Here is a 14,223-nt window from a genome sequence, read left to right on the forward strand (position 1 = left end):
TAAATAACACTTTACCATGAGATTAAGGCATTATTCAACTTTTTATAATTCTTTTTTTCCCTATAATTTATAAATAGGCATGTTATTGTTACTAGTTATTGTTTATAACTATAAATGTTATTGTTATGTTAAATTAGCCATAGGAGTATTGTGCATTCCTCATTCCTGAAAGGTCTCACAGTAACACCATTCCTCAACAGCACATAGACACAATAGAATACTAATATATGAACAGGATATCTGAGAGCACAAAGTGCAGCGCTTGAATAGTGTAAATGTCTCTTATTAGCACGTTGCCTGGACTCTTAATAAAGATCTAAAAAAACAACGGATCTAAAAGTCCTTTAAATGAAAAAAAGTGGCATTTGAGGTCGAGACCTTTTAGCAATGAGGTAGGCTACATATATAAACTTTTTGTTACTCTTTTAAATATACACTAATATACATTACATATATATATATATATATATATATATATAATAGAAGAGGCCTTAATTTAGCTCTTATTCATCATCAATATTATTTTTTTATGAACCAAATTAAATTGCATCACTGGATTCTTTCCATCTCAAAAAGTTTAGTGTTTGAGATAATGCCTTTAAGTGCCCCGTGAGTGATTGTATGATGCTGAGCAGTTATTTCAGCCCAGTGGCGGGACGAAGCACACCCAGTCCTGCAGCTGCCCTGGGTGTCAATCAAAACTTTAGCAGTGGATTAATGATTAGTGCCAGGGATGACTGTGCTCTTCAGTCAAGTTTACAGGAAGCATATTTTATCTGGGTATCTTAAGAACCCGTTAAAAGGTTAGATGCAGTCATGAAGCAAAATGGCCTCCAATCATCCTGTTAATGATTTGAGCTTCGAGATTTGCAACTGTAGAAGTGATCAACAGTGTAGTATTTACTTTGAAAACAGGCCAGTTATAGTAGAACTATTATTGTAATGATGCAAATGTTGCCTTTATTGATTAAAAAAAGTTTCCATGCTAAGAATTTGATACAAAGGTAAAATTCACTTTTCATGTGTCTAATTGGTCATAAATGAGCATTAGAATGTGTGATGGGTTGTTTCATACTGTAGAACTACAGGATGTTTTAAAAGGTACTATTGTGTGGCTATTTAAAAACATAAAGACAGCTGATAAACCGCAGACATGCTGTTCATTCTATGAGAATGACACTGTGACTCCAATCATTCCCAAGAGCCCCTTTTAAGAGTCTGTGAACGCCTGGGACGAATCCCCATCAGCGTCATTATTTGTACATGGTATTTCCAGCCTTAAAACATTCTGACATGCATATATTTACACTCTCTTTCTCACACACACACACACACACATGGTTTATATACAGTACAGACCAGAAGTTTGGAAACACCTTCTCATTCAAAGAGTTTTCTTTATTTTCATGACTATGAAAATTGTAGATTCACACTGAAGGCATCAAAACAAGAATTAACACATGTGGAATTATATATGGAATTATATACATAACAAAAAAGTGTGAAAAAACTGAAAATATGTCATATTGTAGGTTCTTCAAAGTAGCCACCTTTTGCTTTGATTGCTGCTTTGATCACACTCTTGTCATTCTCTTGATGAGCTTCAAGAGGTAGTCACCTGAAATGGTCTTCTAACAGTCTTGAAGGAGTTCCCCGAGAGATGCTTAGCATTTGTTGGCCCTTTTGCCTTCTGTCTGCGGTCCAGCTCACCCCTAAACCATCTCGATTGGGTTCAGGTCCGGTTACTGTGGAGGACAGGTCATCTGGCGCAGCACCCCATCACTCTCCTTCTTGCTCAAATCACCCTTGATGCCTTCAGTGTGACTTTACAATTTTCATAGTCATGAAAATAAAGAAAACTATTTGAATGTGAAGGTGTGTCCAAACTTTTGGTCTGTACTGTATTTAGTAACCTAAAAGAAATAAGACATACAGAAAGTAATTAATTTGATTAAAATGATTAGTATCTGCTAAATTAAAATATTTATTGACCTCATCAGATCTTACTGATGAAGAAGTTGTGTACACATCATTTTTATTTCTTTGAGAAAGAAAAATAAACTTGTTACCCATGAGTCCTCAACTCAAGTGCCAGGGGGCGTCATTGGATAAGATACCAAAGGAGTAGCTCATCGGTTGAAGAGAGTTATTTTTAAACCCCTTTAAAGCGCCCCCTTCTGGTAAACAGTTGAACACAAGCAGTACCTGATTCTGGGTACAGTAGCCATGACTCTGTGAGGTAAATCTGTCCTACAAAACCCCATACACACATATATTAAAAAGTGTATTTGTAATTGTTAACCATACCTGTGAGGGTCAAATGTGCTCACATATATAGTGAAATATAAACACTCAAGGACATTTAACTGGTCCTCACTAGTTAAAAGGGTTTAAAATGGGACAAAACGTGGTTTTATTTAAATCTGGTGTTTTTGCACGTTTCGGGGATGGGTAGGTTTAGGGGTAGGGCTTGGGTTAAGGCATAGAAAATAACATTAACCTGATATAAAATCAGTGTACTAATATACTGAAATGTTTGTGTGTGTAAAAACCTTTTGGTAAACAGATATTCTAGCCTAGAATATTTTATTGCATCGTACAGATATCAATTACCTACTTAATTATGTCAATTTGATCATCATTTTGAAGATTTCAATGTTTTGTAGTCACTGCATTTGATTAATTATTGTATGGACATAACACTGCATACATTTACGTTCTAATAGTGTGAGCTTTGAATAGCAGGAGCTACAGATTCATACTTTGTAGTGCCAGTTCTGAATGAAACTGAGGAATGAAAACAAGGCTATGAGAGACAGAAATACATTACTTAATTCAACTGATGAAACCACTTTTTTTTTTAAAGTCTTTTAATAGACAGAAACTTAGTTAAACATTAGCGGTGAGTTTTTACAATTACATATGACGTTGGACCTTCATATGCTGACGTAAAGACTGCAAGTTGGGAGTCAAATTCAGCTCCTGCACAGTTTAGCTTCAGTCCCAATTAAACACACCTGCACCATCTAATCAATGTCTTAAGCACACTAGAAACTTCCAGACAGGTGTGTTAAAGCAAGTTGGAGCTAAAATAAAAAAATGCTCCTGCTCCTGAAGGGCCGTATCCCACCCGAATTAAATACACCTGAACCAGCTAATCAAGGTCTTACTAGGCATACTACATTTAGTAATTTTAGTCATTTACATTGTAAATGTAAATACTTGAAACTTCCAGTCAGGTAGGCTATGTTGGAGCTAAATTCTGTAGGACATAGCCCTTCAGGACTGAGTTTGGTCTACCCTTAGCGAAAAGTAGTGTATTTCAGGTTTATTTTACTAATAATAAGTAATATTTTTAAGTATACTTTATTTAGCAAGTATACAAATATCAGTGTTCTAGTAGTATACTTGTAAGTGTACTGTTTCAATACTCCTTGGAACTAAATTTGCCCAATTTCTAGTATATAAAAGTAAATTTTAAGTATACTTTAAGTATAACAGTAACAAACTTTGAGTACACAACTACTTTACCTCTATGTTTGTAGTTTGTACTACAATTATAATAAAAGTGAACTTATATGTTGTTTAATAATTAAATACTTTATACACTTTGAAGTATAGTCTCAGTAAACTACTAGTTTAGTAGTTTTACTGCAACTCATAAGTTTTCTTTAAGTGAACTTTACATCATACTTTATGTATACTACTATGTCCCTAATTAGGTTTGAATTTGTATATATTTTGTTATATGAATATCTGATCATACAAAACATCAAAAGAAAGAACAGGGTATCTGCTTGTTATCAGAAACATTTTATTCTAGCTTCATGCATTCATTTTTAAACACTTTAATGTTGGTAAGTTTCCTAAAAAAGAAAAGAAATAACATTTTGAACAAAAAAATTGAAAAAAGACTGAATTGGATTAAGAATTATAATCAAAACGTAGATGGAGTCGATCAGCACCCCAAAGCTTGACTGTAATTATTATTTCTTCATTGGCTGACATTTTATTCGACAGTTTTGCTGCTGTTTCATGTCAGAAGATCGTGTTAAATAACACGTGTCAGTTTCTGTTGTTTCTTTTTTCTTCTTTACTTGTGTTTTTTATGGAAATTCTGTGCAGAAGATGTGTACTAGCGCCCTCTAGGAGTATTAAATGTCCTTTTAAGTATATTTCTGAGGAGTACAAAAAGCCCATTTCTGAGAAGTACATAAAAAGTAAACTATCCTATTTTAGGTTTAAAAGAAGTATACTAATAGCACACGTGAATAATCTTATTTTTCGTAAGGGAAGGCCTTTAGGCTACTTTTCATTTTGATACAAAGGTTCACAATCTTTATCTAAACATGAACTAAAAATACTGTGACCACTTGAAATCTTTTAGGGTTTTTTTTATTTATTTAAGAATGAGAACAATAGGACAGGGACAGTTATTTACAGGAATACATCACATTACATGCTCATATGGCACATACAAAAGACACTATATTTAGCCTATCTTAATATGGAGCTAATTAAAGACAACAAGGAGAGAGAGAGAGAGCAGACTGGTGTTCGTCAAAGACAGAAAAGATAATGTAGTTTGTGCAGACAGTGGAGACCAAAAAGGGACTCGGTGATTGACAGAGACAGGCAACACCAACAGCTGAATCTAAGAATGGAGAAAGCAGTAGAGAGGAATGAAGACACAGTACAAAGGTTAGAGCTAAATATGGCTGAATTGAAAAGCACCCCAGTAACTGTACACAGGATTTGGTGACATTTAACCTGCAGTGAACCACTGACATTTTACTAGCAGTGCCTTCTGCTCATCCACTGAAAAGTGAACCAAAAGGTGTCATTATCTAGAGGTTTAAGAGTTAATTAAATTCATATTAGCTGTTTTGAACATTTATGCACTTGTCATATTTGTCCAGTTTTTTTAACAGTGATCATTTGGTCCATCAACGACAATACAGTTAGTGTGTTTTCACACAGAACTCTCTGATTGCAACATGACACCCGCCAACACCAACATACAGAAGGCGACAACATTTCTTTTTCTGTTCTGAGGGGGTGGGGAGCGTGTGTGCCATGTGAAAGGTGCAAGTGAGCCTCTGTTACAGCAGTTGTGCTGCTAGAGAAATGAAAGAGACCAACGGCTACAAAGAACATGGAAATCAGGAATGAACTGGATTTTCTTTCTCTTGGATGCAAGGAATAAACGGAAGTTTTAGGCTGCGAGAAGATAACGGGGTAGTGCAGATTCCGGATACAGAGGAGAGCTAGGCCTTGAAGGACACAGAGTGTAAGAAAAGGAAACTACTAAAGTAGCACATGCCTTTTTAATACCTGGATTAAATGCAACAATATATGTGACTGCAATTACAGAAGCATATCTTCAACATACATTACCAGAAAAGCGATTCCAGTGAATGAGAACACCCTTTTTCACTTGCAACACACTTGCACAGTTGCATTGGTCATTGGACAAGCTTACATAAATTGTGAATTTTTGTATCATTTACATCAGGACAATTTTACTACTCCAACACACTGCAGCAGTCACTGAGGAGGTTGTGTTGGATTCTGAAAGAAACTGGGCTTTAACAACAACCAATCCATATTATCTGTAATTTGCTGGTATAGTTAAGTAAACGATACAAATGTTTCTAAACTCTATCCTTGTGGTCATTACTGACCTGGCAGCTGGACTTCTTGGCAACGCATCATTTCGACGTCATTTTCATTTGTTGCTGTCATCATTGCTTTTGTTCGGGCCCCTCCTGAGCCTATGGGTTTCCCATTATAGTATCTTTGCAAAGAGGACTCACTTTCTCTACAGGTAAGAAACAAAAAAAATCATATTTGTGCAATTGAATATTCAATTAAGTAAGACCACACCAGTTCTGCTGTTTTACAGGTAATCACAATAGTAGTGAGTGTGACAGTGCTTTATACAACAGTCCAATAAGTTAATATTGAATTATTTACATTTTAGACAAAAAAATAAAATAAATCAAAGTCAAATCTCACAACACAGTCAGGAAAACACCTTATTTAATTTTTGACAAAACTGAAAACAAGGCTGTGAGTGATAGGCGTGGTGAGCGTGATTTCACCAAGTACAACATGTTCCTGGATCTAAATTCCAATCAACCAATCAGAATTCAGATATAACTTTTCAGGAAATATCCGTTTTAGGCTTAGAATCAGGGTTAGGTGCTTCTACACCCTTGTTAATCGACTATCATTTCCCAGTGATTTTAGGAATAAATTATGGGTAGGGTTAGATTTAGGGGTAGGGATTGGACAATAATGTTGATCCAGGAACATCAAAATATGTTGATCCAGGAACATGTCTTACTTTGTCAAATTACGGCGACCGGATAGGTGTACAGTGCATTCAGTGGATTGTACTATTGTTTAACAACATATAAATTGTTCAGCGGATGAAACCTCTTTCCAGAATAAACTTTTAGTAGACCAAAACTCCATAAACCAGTTTTGTATATTGTGAGTTGTAAAAGTAAAGATGTAAGGCATTTGTATACATTACATGTTATCCCTCAGTTTTATTTTCCTCAGCATTAAATAGAAAATACAGTCTAACCTGATTAAGGTCTGTAATGTTCCTGAATAAATCTGGGATTTTGAAGTAATCAGTTAAGTGAATGATACAATGACTCACTCATGAAATTGTGTATGTATTTGAAAAGAGTATTATATCTGATCCCATCAAATCATCTGCCTTGACCTAATGGAAAAATAAACCGTCCATTAGTTGTGCACTTCACAATGTCACCAGAAGCAGTAGGTCAGCGGATACTTTTCACTTACTGTTTAATGAATACTGTAAATTTGGAAATACTACTCTTTTCATATACTGGCTTTCGTCTCTGTATAGGAAAATATGCATATTTGGATGCAGCCACCATATTCTTACAACTGAGTGCAATATATATATATATATGTGATACACTGTTCTCCATATTAATATAGTAATGTATCATTCATCGTTCGTTTTTAGGGTGTTCCTGCGCTCAGGTTGGGGCTGGACCTGCATCTTTGTTGGCTCTTTTGTCTTTGTCCTGTCTTTCTCAATTCGTCGCTCTCTCACACTTTCCCTGCGACACCTTTCTCGGCTAGCTGTGGCAGGTGGTCTGTGGCTGGGCTTCCGCAAACTGCTTTGTCTGTTGGAAAATGCCACTGGGAGCTGCTATGAGCCCATCAGTTCCACTCTTGAGTTGGCTTCAGGGACCAATGGAGATCAGCCTTTACTGCTTTTAAGAGAAGGTGAAACAAAGGAGGCATGTGTCCGCTCTGGGATGCTGTGGCGTGGCTATGAAGTATCTGAAGATGCACTCCTACTGTGTTTGTGCTGCCTGCTTCTAGCTGAGGAGACTGCAGTGTTTGGGCCCTACCTGAACCTGGGTGGACCCTCTGGAGCCCCACTGCGCATCCTTTTCCTGTTCTGCGTCCTGCTGTTGAGTCTTTGGGTGTTTCTGCTGCTCTGCCTGCTGGCTTACTTCCCACAGTTTCCTACTCAGCTTTTGGGAGGTGCCCTGGGTTGTTTGAGCTGGAGAGTATTGTATCAGGGCTGGTACAGACTTGGACCTAGTTGGTACTGCCCTGGGAGGCCAGGGGTGGGACTTTTGTCAACACAGAGCAAACAGGAAGAGACATCTGAGACGCTGTGTGAAAGTAATGCTAAAGAGATCAACTAGAGAAGGCTTGAGCAATTTGCTTGGTACAATTTGGACTAACTATTCATAGTGGTGCTGCAGTATACCAGTGGAGAACGCAGAATATCTGGCCAAATCTCTATCAATACAAGATGAATGTCTATTTGATCAAAATTGCTGGCCTTTATACATTAATGCGTGCTTACTAAACCCCCAGTCAAATTGAATAACATGGTCAAAATGTATTTTAAACATGACCATTAAATAAATTTTCAATGTTGTTTAGATTTTACTGACTTTCTTAATGTTTTCTTTTGTGTTCCATAGAGTAAAGAATGCTTTACAGGTTTGGAACATGGTTAAGTAAGTGATGACAGAATTTACATTTTAGGGTGAACTGTGTAAGTTTAACGATTTAAAAATTAATGAGGTTCAAGTTTCAATATATTTGCCAACAGTTTGATCATTAATGCAGCACTGATTTCACACATAAAACCATGATTACAGAATAAATTAAGACACAAATGAGACATCATATTGATTTATTAGATTCTTCCTTGACAATCTCAATTTGTTTTTTTATTTCAAAAATAGTCACAGAATTTCTAGAGAGCTCAGCCTTAAATAAGAAACTTAAGATTCATTGATGCCCAAACGCATGTGTAATTTAAGGACAGAAAATTAATTCTGGGTCAGTGTGGTATAAATATTTATGCAATTCCGTCCCATTTTGCAAAAATCTCTAAACATGAACCATCTTTAGAACGAAGCTTTCACAAATGAAAAATCATCAGTGGCCTTACAACAGACAAAAAATTTGCTTATTTGGACCACACAAGACCACAAAAAAAAGCATGCTTCAAATTTCTAATGAAAAAGTTTAATAAGGCAAGAGTAGGAATAGTTCCTGGTTAAAATTGACAATAATATTGAAAAAGATTCTTTTCATACATCTTAAAAAAAAAAAAAAAAAAAAAAAAAAAAAAAACCTGTACAACAGAACCAGAACTTTGAAAAAAGAAAAAAAGATGATGGATTGGACACACACAAAGAAAACTGCTTGCCTGCACGAATGAAGCTCCAAATAAAAGTCTGAAAAGGAGAAAAACGTTCTCTGAAAAATTTGAACAAGAGCAATATAAAAAGGCATGTTCCTTCACAAAGTATAACAATCCAGGACTGTGGTGGAATCAGACAGTCAGGAACCATTCATCATCGGTATCTCAGATGTGACACTGTCCAATGGCTGCCAGTGGCAATCCATGAGCGAATCGTAGAGCTCCTCACTGCGCTCCATGAATTGCTTATTTAATGCCTCCACATCCACCGGTGGGTTTGGGTCTGAGGGAGAACAAAGGTAGTGTGTAATCTTTAATAATGTGTGATCTTGATGTAATCAACAATTTGGTCAATTAAAAAAATTAAAACTGAAACGTTACAAAATATTACCTTCAACAGGGTCCTCCTCAACATCCTCTGTGCCATCATGTGACTGCTGAAGCAATACAAAAAAAAAAGTGATCAATTGCAGAACAGAAATGGATTTTTTTTTTTTTATCTTCTTCAACAATCACTATTAAAAATACCTCTGTGGATCCCTGCATGTCAAGGGGCACGGGGGGCATCCCCATGGGTGGGGGTGGTGCCATCATCCCGTGTGGAACTGGAGGGGGGGTTGCATATGGGTTGTAGCCGTAGTTATAACCGCTGTACTGATCATAACCCCACTGTGGATAGTAATTGTTGTAAGGCTGTTGATAGTACTGCTGTTGATAGTTGCTGTTGTAGCTGTTATTCTGGTTGTGGTAACTGCTTGTTTTATTGCTAAAATGAAAAAGAAAGAATGTGATGAGATTTCATGTGGATTTATGAAGTTAAAATTTAAATATCAGAATTAAGTTTGACTGACCACATAAAACTAAACTTAAACAGAAATTTTCAATGAAATGTACCCTTTGTTGACAGCAATGCTTATCCTGATGGGTTTTCCTCCCAGACCTGATGCGTTCTGAAACTCCTCGAGGGCTTTCTTCTGTTCATTCTCGTCGCTAAACTTCACGAAGCCATAACCCCTGTACACGTGAAAAAACTAGATCATCAAAACCCGCTCCCTCATGCTTCATGCGCCTAATCATGCTGTATATCGATATTTCAATATGTATTCAGAAAGTAAGAATTAATTTGATGGTAGAACTGAAACTTCTCTTTTACTTTTAACATGAAGTAGCATCACTTCAATTGTGAGTTGCTCTTGCTTACCCTATATGGGGAAAACAATAGTTTTAGCAGATTTGTAACAACGGCAAATCACATCCATGTATTGTCTGTCCCTTTTTAGGAGAGGGAGGGTAAAGAGTATCGACTGACAATAAGCTTTGAACAAAATATTAAATAAAAGGAAAGGAGACCTCGTCTAGTTCAACTACCTCAACTTTGTTCATCATCAGTAGGTCGAACTGTCAGAGACAGCCAAGTAAGGTTATGCAGTACAGAGTTGGCGGCTGAAACATTTCATACCTGGAGTTCCCAAGGGGATCGGTGACAACTTTGGCTCCTTTGCATGAAGGGAATTTTTTCAGAAAGAACTGTTGAAGCTGGTAGTCATCCACATCTGATGTGAGATCTCCGACAAAGACTGAAAATTCTGGGCTGAGGAAGAAAGTGAACATGATGTGATGTAAAGTCAAAGAAACTTCCGCAGTTTGTAAAGTGACATATTTAATTACAAAAATGCAGTTACTTTTTTTTTGTTCCCCAACAAGAGATTAACAACTAAACTTTTTTTTTTTCCTCTGTACATGGTGTGCTTACCCAGGCTCTGGCCTTTTCCCATATGTTGCAAAGTTTAGCTTGAATTTCCTGGGCTGAAATGCAGACAAAATACAACCATTGAGCAATTAAACGACACTTTGCCTGTAGTATGGAGACAATTCGCTGACAAATAGAGTTATATTGTTTGAGTAAGGAAGCTATTATTTCCACATACCTCCACCAATCAGTACTGGCTTTATCCCATTCGTCAGCTAGTTCCTAACAGAGTTTATTCACCAGCTTCAAACAAAGTCATTTTAAAAACAGCCTCAACCACCTTCCTTAGGGAAGAAATTGAGCTCTGTAACTCGCCCATCACTAGCAATATATGGAGTAATAATTAAAATGTCTCGTAAAAGGTGGGGGCCATGCTGGTTATGCTTTCCTATAAAAATCTATACACACATGAATGTATTGAAATCAAATATAGATGCCAAAACTACACAATCTAATGGGTGAAAGTTTGGTATCTTACCGGATTCGATCCTGGAACCAGCTTCCCATTAAGCCTCTGCACACAACGGTCAACACTGGCCTCATCTGCTAGCTCTACAAAACAGTATCCAGCCAAGCCTCTGAGAAATCACAGAAGAGAAAAGTCAATGATTTCTGTAAACAAACATACACAAGACTAAATCTGGCTCATCTCAAAGGCAAATAAGCAGAGTAATATAATAACATACATATTTTCAGTGAGTCTGTTTATTATTAACACAAAGAAATAGGCTGTAGAACTAAAAAGTTGCCAAGATTCTAGATTGGCATGTTGTATCCATATATATATATATATATATATATATATATATTATTCTTTGTTTCTTTGACAATGAAATTAAAACCAATGGTGAAATATAAAATTATTGATTTAAAAGGTTTTGATTATATATAAAAACAAAATACTTTGTTTAGTTTCTGACATTGTTTGCTTGTTGCGATTCTGATTCGTGGAGATTACTTTACAGAATTATGGGTAATGTCGTTTTTAAATGGAATTCTGCTGTTAAACAAATATTTAAAAAATAATAATTAAATAATGGGGGCTGATGGCTTCTACAAAAGCATGTACAAAAGCAATAACAAGCTCTTGGCATGTATGTCTATAAAGTATTAAAAGTTATCATTAAGAACATATTTCCTGCTTGATGGACTTTTTACTTCAGGAACCCAAATGTTGCTCATTATGTATCTTACCCGGTAAGTCGATGTGTAATTATTTTGACACCGTGGGCTGTCTCTCCCATATTGCTGAAAGCTTGCTTAATGAAGTTTTCATCCATGTATGGGTCTAACTGTAAAACAAATAAGACGATTAATGACCTGTAATCATATTTTAAACACACATATATACCATGTTTTTACATAACGTAGAGAAGTTCTGCGTCACGTGTCCGTTTAGAGCGCGGGCGTCAGAGACGTAGACAAGATGAAGTAAAACTTAACGTACAGTTTTGAGAATTAAACCTTGTTGTATAATTACTGAGTCAACTCGAAATCATAATCCGGACATGTACTTTGGTTCATTATTTACATTAACTTACGAGTCAACGACATGAAAACGCTTATGCAAATATGAGAGGTCTGCTGAGAAAATACAAACAACGGATTCGTTACCGCCATAGATATTTACAAATGTGCTAAAACATTAATTCGGTGTACATTCAGCATTTCTTCTTCAGTTTAGTGAGCGTTTGGGTGGCCTGTTGGCCATGCTTGCGTAACATCGTGCTAAACCTAAGTGCTGCTGCTTGTTAATTTACAAACTCGAAGAAAAGTAAACAAAAGCATAATACTTACATCACCCATCCATAAACTTGTCATCCTGTTAAACATTTTGCCGGCTGAAACTCTTGCACCGCAGAGGTTTGCAAAAATTAAGCGACAGTTAGCTGCAGTATTCGTGTAGCGCTTCGTGAAGCTAGCAGAACGTTACGTTTACGGAATACACACACACTTCCGCTTCCGGCAGCGCAGAGATCAGATCCAGTGAACTCGAGAGTTCACTCGTCTGCCAGTCTGTCTGTTAGGTTTACTCAGGGTTCAGCACACCGCGTTACTGTTAAGAGTCCATGCGTGGGTATATTGTTTTGTTTTTGTAATAAATATAAGTAATTAACATTCCTCGCTACGCATGTGTTATTCTGGGTTGGACTTGAAGGGGGCAGTAGTGAGTTTTGAAAACTCGGGCCAGCCGTCCAGCAAAGGAAGAGACTCAAGACATGTGATGACTTTGGTATGACATTGATGTAAGGAAGGTGTAGCCGAGATGAACACATTACGAACAACATTTTTGCGCTTTACGGGGATACCGAGTTTGTGTTGGTATGTAAAAAAAAACATAAATTATTTTTAAAAATCTTGAGGTAAATTAATTTGCTTGACGTCCTTTTAATTGTGGATTTAACCACCAGCGTTAGCGATAACCTCACGTTTGACATAAACCCAACGAAATATTGGGATTAATCTAATCGGAATATATTCCAAAAACCACAGCAAAGCAAAGTTTACACAAAAATACAGTAAAAAATATTTCAAGAGTGTAATGATGATATAGTTACAAGATACATGTATGTAGTAATGAAATGTTTTTAAGTTTACATTAGTCATGCAAACCAGACCAATATACAAATTCATCTGTATATTTATCACTCTGCAACTAAATTTTGAGGAAAACTTTCAGTCAGGGCTCATGTACAGTGCATGCATGTGTAAATATTTTACACTTTATTCTAATTCACTTTCAGGAGTAATGGTCCTCACTCTACCATGTTCAGCTGCAGTCAGCTACGGTCTGTCAGTTCCTTGGTTCTGTCAAGGACAGGAGCAGAGCGGAAACCTGTCCTACAAGCAACCCTGAACACCAAAGCAGAGGGAGCTTGCGTTTTCCAGCAGCCATCCTGGCACTATCAACAAGTCCGCACAGTCAAACGTGGGACAGAATATCAGCCGAAGAACATCAAACGAAAGAGGACCCATGGGTGGATCAAAAGAATAAGCAGTCCTGGTGGGATCGAAGTCATCCTACGCCGAATGCTCAAAGGGCGGAAGTCCCTCACACATTGAGACTCTGACCGGACAGTTGCTTTGATAGACCTTTGAAGTGAATCTCAGTTGAATGTCAGCTGTGCAGTAGAGCTTTTGAGTTTCTATTGAAAATAGTTGTCAAATTAAAGCAATTCATGCACAATGACTCCAATAGACTTCATTGGATGTTTTTTATTTTTATTCAGTTTGATGGATCTCATCCTCCTTTATACTTCCAGTTGAGCATATTCTTGTCAAAGTTTTGCTGTATGTAGTGTTACACTCAGATCAGAGCATTTACGGTTAGATTTTAGAAAAACATGAGCATACATACACAGGTGCATCTCAATAAATTAGAATGTTGTGGAAAAGTTTATTTCAGTAATTCAACTCAATTTGTTTAATCTGCACACAGATTGTCTTTGGTTCTTTTAATTGTAATGATTTTGTCTCACATTTACTGAAAAAAATGACTTTTCCAAGACTCTAATTTATTGAGATGCTCCTGTAAGTAATCAGAATGGGAAAAAGGGGTATAGGTGAGAAGATAAAAAAAAAAAAAAAACATACAGATATACAGAAACTTCATTTGTCATGATCAGATTTTGTTCCCATTATTCGTACTAGTTAAAAAATCTGTATTATAATAATCATAAAAAAAATGTCATGGTCTATTGTATCACATTTTATTGAAAGTATTATAGTTCATTTTAATAAGTAATTG

The 14,223-nt window shown here is 36.4% G+C and overlaps 3 protein-coding genes and 1 long non-coding RNA gene across 5 annotated transcripts; 2 read left to right on the forward strand and 2 right to left on the reverse strand.

Moving 5' to 3' along the window:
• Positions 1 to 4,379: 4,379 nt before the first annotated feature.
• LOC113045889 (uncharacterized) lies at positions 4,380 to 7,525 on the reverse strand. Its single transcript, XR_003276041.1, has 3 exons — positions 7,407 to 7,525; positions 5,685 to 5,821; positions 4,380 to 4,654 (listed from the first exon to the last, which is right to left on the reverse strand). It is a non-coding gene; the product is annotated as an uncharacterized LOC113045889 (long non-coding RNA).
• Positions 4,662 to 8,659, forward strand: fitm1l (fat storage inducing transmembrane protein 1, like). Its single transcript, XM_026206617.1, has 2 exons — positions 4,662 to 5,827; positions 7,013 to 8,659. The coding sequence occupies exons 1-2, from the start codon at positions 5,649 to 5,651 to the stop codon at positions 7,707 to 7,709; spliced, it is 876 nt and encodes a 291-aa protein (XP_026062402.1). The 5' UTR covers positions 4,662 to 5,648; the 3' UTR covers positions 7,710 to 8,659.
• LOC113045886 (tRNA selenocysteine 1-associated protein 1-like) lies at positions 8,193 to 12,434 on the reverse strand. 2 transcript variants are annotated; one of them, XM_026206615.1, is made up of 9 exons: positions 12,273 to 12,433; positions 11,670 to 11,767; positions 10,954 to 11,053; positions 10,479 to 10,531; positions 10,185 to 10,316; positions 9,620 to 9,739; positions 9,254 to 9,491; positions 9,117 to 9,162; positions 8,193 to 9,008 (listed from the first exon to the last, which is right to left on the reverse strand). In XM_026206615.1, the coding sequence occupies exons 1-9, from the start codon at positions 12,306 to 12,308 to the stop codon at positions 8,866 to 8,868; spliced, it is 966 nt and encodes a 321-aa protein (XP_026062400.1). In that variant the 5' UTR covers positions 12,309 to 12,433; the 3' UTR covers positions 8,193 to 8,865. The 2 variants fall into 2 exon arrangements, with proteins under 2 accessions (XP_026062400.1, XP_026062401.1); XM_026206616.1 differs by having other exon boundaries at positions 8,641 to 9,008; positions 9,117 to 9,159; positions 12,273 to 12,434.
• A 145-nt stretch (positions 12,435 to 12,579) lies between these two features.
• Positions 12,580 to 14,068, forward strand: mrpl34 (mitochondrial ribosomal protein L34). Its single transcript, XM_026206619.1, has 2 exons — positions 12,580 to 12,797; positions 13,220 to 14,068. The coding sequence occupies exons 1-2, from the start codon at positions 12,742 to 12,744 to the stop codon at positions 13,536 to 13,538; spliced, it is 375 nt and encodes a 124-aa protein (XP_026062404.1). The 5' UTR covers positions 12,580 to 12,741; the 3' UTR covers positions 13,539 to 14,068.
• The last annotated feature ends 155 nt before the right edge of the window (positions 14,069 to 14,223 follow it).

Source organism: Carassius auratus, chromosome 27, assembly GCF_003368295.1.
Source record: "Carassius auratus strain Wakin chromosome 27, ASM336829v1, whole genome shotgun sequence".
Classification (NCBI taxonomy): domain Eukaryota; kingdom Metazoa; phylum Chordata; class Actinopteri; order Cypriniformes; family Cyprinidae; genus Carassius; species Carassius auratus.

Excerpts from the sequence above, each read along its gene's own strand:
- fitm1l (XM_026206617.1), top strand. The coding sequence starts at position 5,649 with ATGTTTCTAAACTCTATCCTTGTGGTCATTACTGACCTGGCAGCTGGA. Across the intron at positions 5,828-7,012 it reads AGGACTCACTTTCTCTACAG|GGTGTTCCTGCGCTCAGGTT; the intron begins GTAAGAAACAAA and ends GTTCGTTTTTAG.
- LOC113045886 (XM_026206615.1), bottom strand. The coding sequence starts at position 12,308 with ATGTTTAACAGGATGACAAGTTTATGGATGGGTGAT. Across the intron at positions 10,317-10,478 it reads GGGAAAAGGCCAGAGCCTGG|CCCAGAATTTTCAGTCTTTG; the intron begins GTAAGCACACCA and ends TTTCTTCCTCAG. Across the intron at positions 9,740-10,184 it reads GATCCCCTTGGGAACTCCAG|GGGTTATGGCTTCGTGAAGT; the intron begins GTATGAAATGTT and ends TCACGTGTACAG.
- mrpl34 (XM_026206619.1), top strand. The coding sequence starts at position 12,742 with ATGAACACATTACGAACAACATTTTTGCGCTTTACGGGGATACCGAGT. Across the intron at positions 12,798-13,219 it reads GGGATACCGAGTTTGTGTTG|GAGTAATGGTCCTCACTCTA; the intron begins GTATGTAAAAAA and ends ATTCACTTTCAG.